At 51.6% G+C, this 9,183-nt stretch overlaps 1 protein-coding gene across 1 annotated transcript in view; it reads left to right on the top strand.

The window, feature by feature from the left end:
• ZNF135 (zinc finger protein 135) overlaps positions 1-9,183 on the top strand; it is a 15,031-nt gene that overhangs the window by 2,033 nt on the left and 3,815 nt on the right. Inside the window, exons 2-5 of the mRNA XM_010857638.1 lie at positions 1,629-1,713; positions 6,723-6,849; positions 7,565-7,660; positions 8,428-9,182. Of these exons, the coding sequence (XP_010855940.1) occupies positions 1,681-1,713; positions 6,723-6,849; positions 7,565-7,660; positions 8,428-9,182 (1,011 nt within the window). The 5' untranslated portion in view covers positions 1,629-1,680. The remainder of the gene's footprint in view (positions 1-1,628; positions 1,714-6,722; positions 6,850-7,564; positions 7,661-8,427; position 9,183) is intronic.

Below are 9,183 nucleotides of genomic sequence, written 5' to 3'. Positions count from 1 at the left end.
GGCTTGGAGAATTTTGAGCATTACTTTACTAGCGTGTGAGATGAGTGCAATTGTGCGGTAGTTTGAGCATTCTTTGGCATTGCCTTTCTTTGGGGTTGGAATGAAAACTGACCTTTTCCAGTCTTGTGGCCATTGCTGAGTTTTCCAAATTTGCTGGCATATTGAGTGCAGCACTTTCACAGCATCATCTTTCAGGATTTGAAATAGCTCAACTGGAATTCCATCACCTCTACTAACTTTGTTCGTAGTGATGCTTTCTAAGGCCCACTTGACTTCACATTCCAGGATGTCTGGCTCTAGGTGAGTGATCACACCACCGTGATTATCTGGGTTGTGAAGATCTTGTTTGTACAGTTCTTCTGTGTAGTCTTGCCACCTCTTCTTAATATCTTCTGCCTCTGTTAGGTCCATACCATTTCTGTCCTTTATCGAGCCCATCTTTGCATGAAGTACTCCCTTGGTGTCTCTAATTTTCTTGAAGAGATCTCTAGTCTTTCCCCTTCTGTTGTTCCCTCTCTTTCTTTGCATAAAGAATAAAGGTAAAGGAGACCCAAAGCAGTGAACTTCGGTCTTAACCACACGGGACCCAGGAAACAGACAAACTAAAATCGTGCTGAGCATCAGCTGCATTCCGGGCACCATCCAGGTTCCTTCATTATTTCAACAAGCAAGTGTTTACATGTCCTGGGTGCCAGGCCCTGTCCTATATCCCCAACATTGTCTCCGCCCTGGATGCCACAGGAGAGTCAGGGAGAGGATGATAAGCCATAAAATATCACTGAATATGATAACTCCCATCCAGGAAACTACAATGAAGACAAATGGGCAGAGTGGCTGGGGCAGAATCGGGTGATAGGCAGGGTCCTTAAGGGACAGTCCAGAGATAAGGGAAACATGTCCTGCCTTTGGCCTGAGTTTCCTTTGGCAATCAGCCAGGGATGAGCTTGTAAATCACTGCGAATAAGGCTGTGCATGTAGCAGATGCTAAATAGATGCTCACTGAAGCCATTAGCTTTCCCCCAACAGCAGTCACCTTCCTCTGTGTTCTGCTGCTTGCTGAGCTCTATCTTCAGCTCCTTTCACATTTTGTTTATTTACTTATTTATTTAGCCGCACTGCATGGCTCACGGAATCTCAGTTCCCCAACCATGAATTAAACTCCAGGCCACGGCAGTAAAAGCCCAGAATCCTAACCACTAGCCCACCAGGGAACCCCGCCTTTTTACATTTTAATTCTCGTAAGCTCCATCCTGGGTCACCATCCTCATTTTATAAGAGGAAAATCCTTTTGTAGAAACAGGCATGCCAAAGAGTGCCAGAGACCCAGTACTGCCTGGGGTCTCTGCCTTCTGCATAGTAACAGAGTTATCACCCTGGGCATCATCCGTGCGACCTGGGCTGCGCCCCTTGCCCCTCTGGCCGTCAGTCTCCCTGTCTGGAATGAGGTCTTCCTTCAGCAGCACCTGGAATAGCATCAGGCTCACAGCAGGAGCTCAAGAAATGCCACGCTGAGGTGGCAATCCTATTGCATCCCACCTGGGCACGGAGTTCCTTCTACGTGACACAGCCCTTTCGGGGCCTGGGTCACTTGTCACTTGTCCCGTCTCTCATATCCCCTTTCCCTCCAGAACTGCCTACAGAGGAGCTGACTGTTCCTGCGAAAGGCCCGAGGAGGAGGGAATGACCGCTGGGCTCCTCACTGCCGGGGACCCGGTGAGTACAGTGCCACCTCCCACCCGGCCCTCAGGCTCCACCCGTCGTCCCCACCAGGCTCGTTCTGCGCTCAGGGCCTCTGCCCTCACCCTGTCCCCAGCCCGACCTGTGCTTTCATCAGCTCCATGTCCCTCCACATCTTAGCTTGCCACTCCGAGAAGACCAGCTGGGTCCCCCTGCCCCACCCCTGCCCTGTGCCACCCTGGCAGACATCGCTCATCCATCCCACTGACGGGCCTGGAACTTTCTCAACACAGGGCTCAGAGTCTGTTCTCCCAGCTCACACTCCCTCCAGTCACTTGGCCAACGTGTGCTGAGCACTGCTCACGAGCAGGCACTGTTCCAGGTACTGCAGGTGAGGAAACAGACAGGAAATCTCCACCCTGCGGCTCACAGAGCTCATGAGGAATGTAAATGTACCATGTGTTGGGCAGGGAAATAAGCCCCCAAAGAGGGTGGGCTTGGGCATCAGAAGGCCTCCGTGAGGCGTGGCCCCCAGGCAGAGACCTGCAGGAAGGGAGAGGGTGGGGTCAAGCCCACAGGCAGAATGCTGCAGGTGGAGGGGACAACAGGAGCAGAGGCCTGGGGTGGGAACTTAATGTGAAGACCAGGCACACTTGTGGCAGGAAGATGGAGAGCCAGGTCTCCTAAGCCAGCTGCAGGGGCCCGAGGCCTTAGGAAGCAATTCTGGCCATTTTTACCATGTGCAAAGGACTGACACACAGTAGGCACACGGAGAATGGGTGAAGACTGAGTGTTCTGAACACTGGTCAGTGCTGGACAAGTTTCACTGGGTTCGACCTCTACATCGGTCCCACGAGGCGGGATGAGGAGGGACCAAGGCACGGGGGCAAGTGATGCAGCTGGGAGCGCTCGAGCTAGGCCTGAGCATTGACGCCTGAGGCCCCAGGGCCCCGCGCACGTCCTGCTCCTTCGTGCCTCTTCCTCCAGGTCCCTCTGGTGCTGCTGCAGCAGCATCCCTCCCGCTTTCCCCAGAACACCGAGCCCTTCTGGAGTTTGCATTTTTGCTCCCTCCCCAACCCAGCAGCTAGCACACAGCAGCAGGAGGCAGAGAGAGAGAGAGAGAGAGCGTGCGCGCATGTGTGTGTGTGTGTGTGTGTGTGTGTGTCTTGTCTCCACAGCCTCTGCAGTGTCCAGACCTGTGCTCAGTAGGACTGCAGATAACTGAGCAAGATCTAATGAGTCTTGAAAGTGTGGAGCAAGCAGGAAGGGTTGGTGAGAGAAAAGAAAACCACCCCGCCCTGCCCTCAGCATAATTTGAAGCTGGGTCTGCAGGTAAAGCAAGCACTATGTGCCGAGTCCTGGGCACACTTCCTGTGACTTCCCTCATTCCTCCCAATAGCCTTCTCAGGGAGCTTCCAGCAAATTGCAGATGAAGCCAGAGGGGCGGAGTGTAGTGCAAAGACACCTGGGGCTGGGGTTGGAATCTCCACCAAGTGGATGCACCGCCAGTCTTCACATCACCACCCCACCCTCGCCCCACCAGGCCGTTCTGGTGGGAGAATCTCTAGCAGAGGAGGATTCTGCCGGGAGACCAGGGTCCAGGAAGTGGGCGGCCTTGTGTCCCTGGCCACCCCTCCACGTGGCCAAGTCCTTAACTCCACCCTCCACTCTGGCCATCCGTAATACTTGCTTCAGTGATGTGAAAATCTTGTGGAGGATGTGAGTGCCCGAACCTCATGCGCCTTGTGAAAAAAAGCATAAATTCCCCACCTGATCACGGAAGAAACTGGCCTTATTCTCACTTGTGAGTCTGTTGTAGTTTTGTTTGTTCACTGGTTTATTTTTAGACTGCGTATGTGAGAGAATGATCAGTATTTATCTTTTTCTGGCTTGTTTCACTAAACGTAATACCCTTCAGGTCCATCCGTGTTGTGGCAAATGGCAAAATTTCATTTTTACGGTTGGGCAGCATTCCAGTGAGTGTAGTGTGCACGTGTGTACCGAGTCTTCTTTACTGGTTCATCTGCTGATGGACACTTGGGTTACTTCCTCATCTAATCTTGGCAATTGTAAATACTGCTGCTGTGAACACGGGGGTGCATATGTCTTTTAGAATTACTGTTGTTTGTTTTCTTCAGATACATACCCGGGAGTAGGATTCCTGGATCATGCAGTACGGGGGTCCTGCCCCTGGATATCCCCACCATTTCATTTTTCTGGCCACTCTCCATTGCTCTTTCTCTCCAAGGTTCCTCTTTGTGTTCAGGCATTGTTTATGCACTGTGTAGGTTTTGTGAGTGTGCAGCCTGGTGCCTGCACATATGGACACCAGTGGATGGTCCACCTGAGGCGTGGGGTTCGCAGCCCCTCTGGGGCTCCCTCAGTCGATTCTGCTGTGACATCTCAGGGGTTCTTGTTTGTCCAAGGAGGAACCAGATAGGAGGGTGCGAGTCCCCTGCCTACCCCCCAGGCCCAGAACTCCCATTCCAACCTCTGGAGCCTGCTTTTCTCTCACTTGTCTTTCAGGGAATTGGCTTAGCCCCATGGCCAACAGGCAATCGATGGACCCAGACTTCCTAAGGTCAAATCCTGGCTCCGCCCTCTCTCCGGGTGGTTTTGGGTGACTCCATTGTCGTCCTCCCTGGGTGAACAGTGGCTGGATGTGATCACCCATGGCTGGGGCTATTAAGTGAGCAATCCATGTGCATCTCTCAGCACCATCTGCATGTTTGCTCTGAATGTTTTTTTTTAAGGTTCAGAAATCTAAAGTTCTTGGTGTGTCAGAACTCTGGTGTCTTCCATGGTTGGCTGCTTTTTAAGACCACACAGTCCCATAATGGTCTTCTCCTTGCGAAAGTGCCAGGCAGACTTAGAAAGCCCCTTGTTCTCAAGCCTCCTAGGCTTCCGTCCAAAGCTGCCGCTGTTGTCGCTCTCTGCTCCTCACTTTCCGGTGCTAATATACACGTTTCCAGACAAGTAGGAACTAGAACTCTGTTTTGTTTCACATAAATAGCACTGTGCTGGTGATGTCCCCCCCCCGGGATTTTTCCACCTGGAAGGTTATTCCCCAGCTGTGCGTGTCAGTGCCCCCATCTTGTGCACGGCTGCAGGCTTTCCAGACGCCAACTTTGGCTGCTCCCACATGACAGGTGTCTAGGCTGTTACCAGTTGTCTGTCACGTATAGACAGTGCAGCAAGGGAGCGAGGTTCTTGGGGGATGGGGAAGTGGAATTGCCAGCATAACTGCTGTATGTATGTTTAAAATCCTGTCCGTTGTGCAAGTAACCCATGCCTGGGTACTCAGCCACCCCCTTCTCAGAAGGGCCGGACTCTCTGTCCTGTTGTTTGCCTTTTGCTACTGATCTGTCAGCTCTTTGCGTGTGCTGGCCAGTCATCCTTTTCCGTCCATTTATGTTGCAAATATTCATTCTGCTGTTATGGTCCTTGTGGCTTGTAAACACTGTCATCTAGAAATCATGAATTTTGATTGCTGAATGTATCATTTTCCTGTTGATTCTGTAACAAATCCCAACAAACTTAGTGGCTTAAAACCACACAAATTTATTGTTTTATACTTCTGGAGACCAGAAGTCTGAAATACGTCTCCTTAGGCTGAAATCAAGGTGTCCGCAGGGCTGTGTTGCTTCTGGCAGCTCTAGGAGAGAATCTGCTGCCTTCCCTTTTCCAGCTTCTAGATACCTCCTACATTCCTTGGCTCCTGGCCCCTTCCATCTTCTAAGACAGCTTCAGCCATTTGAGTCTTCCTCACATACCATTACTGTGAGGCTGACTCTTCAGCCTCTTCCTCATTGAAAGACCCTTGTGATTACACTGGGCTCACTAGGATATTCCAGGATAACCTCCTTATTTTAAGGTCAGCAGACTGCTGCTGCTACTGCTGCTAAATCACTTCAGTCGTGTCTGACTCTGTGCGACCCCACAGACAGCAGCCCACCAGGCTCCCCCATCCCTGGGATTCTCCAGGCAAGAACACCAGAGTGGGTTGCCATTTCCTTCTCCAATGCATGAAAATGAAAAGTGAAAGTGAAGTCGCTCAGTCGTGTCCAACTCTTAGCGACCCCATGGACTGCAGCCCACCAGGCTCCTCCGTCCATGGGATTTTCCAGGCAAGAGTACTGGAGTGGGGTGCCATTGCCTTCTCTGAAGGTCAGCAGACTAGCAACCTTAATTCCATCTGCCATCCTAATTCCTCCTTGCTATGTAATCCTGGGATGGTAGAGACACAGTTCTTCCTACCAAACTCATTTTTCTTCTTTCTAACTTCTGTTTTATTTGTGAAGACTTTCTCTGCCACCCATTTATTAAATTAATGGTCTATACTTTTCCAACTTTTTCCTTTTTCAATACTCATCTCTTTAAGATTTCTCGAATTTATTTATGGTATGAGGTAGAGATCTACTGTTTTTCCCCCAAAGGGCTAGTTGCCCCAGTGTTCCCCATTGCTTTGAAATGCTCCCACTACCACACTGACATTCCACTAATACATGGATCTTCATGTACTTGAATTTAATTTGCACAGTAAACAGATTCTTAATAAAATCTCCCAGATTCAACCCTTGGACTTGCTGCTTACTAGCTTTATACCTTTGGGCAAGATACTTAACGTTCTCCCAGTCTCTGGAAAATGGCTTCTGGCAGCTTGGACCCTCTTATCTCTTAAAGAGGGCTTTGTTTCATTCTGTATACACCACGGACCCCTCAGATGTGATTTTGGCCACAGGGTGAGGCAGAGAAACAGCCTGACAGTTTTCTAGGTGCTGCTTCCCTGCCTTCTCCCTGAGGGACACCCACGCCAGCACCCTTCCTGTGACCCCAGCATGTCAGGACCAGCGTCCTCTTCACTGTTACTCCTCATTTTTTCATCTCGAGAGTCTCTCCTCCAGCAGGGCTCCTGGCCGCCCAAGGGAAACCTGACCCAAATCCCCTGATCCTCTCACCTACGTGGCCGAGGCCCCTGTTTGCCAGCTGCTCGCTCCCGACAGCCACGCTGGGGACTCTGAGGATGCATGTGTGTGATGTTTCAGGACCAAGTGACTTTTGAGGATGTGGTCGTGGACTTCACCCAGGAGGAGTGGGGGCATCTGGAGCCGGCCCAGAGGACCCTGTACCGAGATGTGATGCTGGAGACCTTCGGGCTCCTGGTCTCTGTGGGTGAGGCCACCCCCATGCCCTGACGATCTGCCCCCAGCACAGGTTCTCATTTTCCTGGGATAAAAGTGGGCGTACATCTAGGCCTTAAATGGAGATATCTGGGCTGTGTCTTAGGCTTCAGGGACCCGATTTTTTAGTGTAGGTAACATCAGTTATAGCGTTTTGGTTGCAAATACAGATCCGAGTGAACAATACCAGAAGCAGAAAGTGCTGGGGTAAAAGGGACATATTGGTCCTGTGACTGCAGAACCCCAGGGCAGACTTGGATCTGCCTTTGGTGCTGTTGGGGACCCCCTCCTCCCCCCCATGCCTCTTTCATCCTCTGTTCACAGATGGGCCCCCTGAAGGTGATGAGACAGCTAACAGTGTGCCTCTCCTGGGCTTGAGACCAGCAGGAGAGACAGGGTCTGTGTCCCAGGCGCCCATAGAAGGCCCCTAGGTTGTCTTGGTTTGGCAGCCAGGTCCCCTCCATGCTGGTCATTGTTGCCACGAGGCAAAGGAAGAAGCAGAGCTCTGATTGGCTACCCTGGGGCTAGGGATGGGGTCAGGGACTGAGTGGGGGGAAGGGGCCTCTAAGGAAGGGCAGAAGCTGTTACAACAACCATGTCCTCCCAGAACCCCAGACACGTGGTCCTGGAAGACTGAAGGTGTGGGCAGAGGGTTAGGGAGGCTCCTAGGACACAGATGTTCACTGCATGGGTCTCCCTCTGAGCAGGACACTGGCTCCCAAAGCCGGATGTCATCTCCTTGCTGGAGCAGGAGGCAGAGCTGTGGGCAGCGGACAAGGGAGGCCCCCGAGGTGTGTGCCCAGGTGAGATGAAAGCCCTGCAGTCTGGGGGGAGCCTGTTCACCCCCCAGCTTCTCTCTCCATACCCACCCTTGGTTCTTCAGAGCAAATTGACAACTCAGTCTCTCAGGGAACATTCACCAAGCACCTGTTCTGCTGTGAGAAGGGTAACCTCAAATTCAAAGTCTCCAGGGATGAGGACATGGATATGTTTGGGAGTCTCTGTTCTGCCAACCACATCTTGCTTGAGCTTTTCTATATAACTTTTCACTGGAGTGTAACAAATGGGAAAGGTGCCCACATCATACTTTTAAGCAAGTCTGGTGTCAGGGTGGGGATGTCAGGCACTGAGGTCATGGCTGTACAGAGACAGTCAGATCCCAGGGCCAGAAGGGAGGAGGAGGAAATGCATTTGTTTCTTCCTTCAACACATCCATTGAGCTGTGCTCTGGGCCAGGGGTACTCCAGGCCCAGGACATCTGTTGATAGTTTCCCTGGATGCGTGCTTTCTCCTCAGCATCCTCTCCTGCCCTCATTCTCTGTACTCCCCTGAACACCCCATCCACACCCCCTACACCAGTGCCCCACCCATGATTATTCTCAGTGTGTCCTTCCCTGACTTGTAAAAATGTACTTTTTAATGGACAAAGCTGCCTGTGCCCTGGACCTTTCAGAACTATGAGTTTTATTCTTCTGTCCACTCACCATCCCCCCCCTCCCCCTGCAACACACACACAGACTTCCTTCAGAACCAGGATTAGGGGACATTTCCATTTCTCTGCTTCTTACAGATTTGGAAACCAGACCCCAAAGCAAGCTATCAACTGAAAATCAAGGTGTAACTGAAGAAATACCCAACAATGCCCTGGTAGAAAGGTTCCTACAGGAAAGTCTGTGGCACTCTAAGGATGAAGATGCTGCAGGCCACAGGGAACAGGGCCCTGAGAAGTCAGATAGCTGTGTGGTACAGGCAGCCTGCACACTTGTAAAGACACTGACAGAGGAGCAGCAGCAAGGGGATGGGTGTGGGGAAAACTTGAGTTTGAGGCCAGATCTCCCAACTCAACCAATGACTCCTGAAAGGCAGGGTGCCCCAACGTGGGGGACACATGGACAAAGGGAGAATCCAGACTCAAATGCTCAACAGAAAACCTGTGCAAAAGAGAAGCCCTATGGATGTCAGGAATGTGGAAAGGCCTTTAGTCACAGCTTAGCACTCATTGAACACCACCGAACACACACAGGAGAGAGGCCTTATGAATGTCCTGAATGTGGAAAAGGCTTTCGAAACAGCTCGGCACTTACCAAACACCAGCGGATCCACACTGGTGAGAAGCCTTACAAGTGTGCTCAGTGTGGGAGGACCTTCAACCAAATTGCCCCACTGATCCAGCACCAGAGGACTCACACAGGTGAGAAACCCTATGAGTGCAGCGAGTGTGGGAAATCCTTCAGCTTTAGATCGTCCTTCAGCCAACATGAGCGGACGCACACAGGTGAGAAGCCCTATACGTGCAGTCAGTGTGGGAAGGCCTTCCGGCAGAGCA

Source organism: Bison bison, unplaced genomic scaffold (genome assembly GCF_000754665.1).
Source record: "Bison bison bison isolate TAMUID 2011002044 unplaced genomic scaffold, Bison_UMD1.0 scf7180017864383, whole genome shotgun sequence".
Lineage (NCBI taxonomy): Eukaryota > Metazoa > Chordata > Mammalia > Artiodactyla > Bovidae > Bison > Bison bison.
This window is presented reverse-complemented; position numbering and strand designations above follow the sequence as displayed.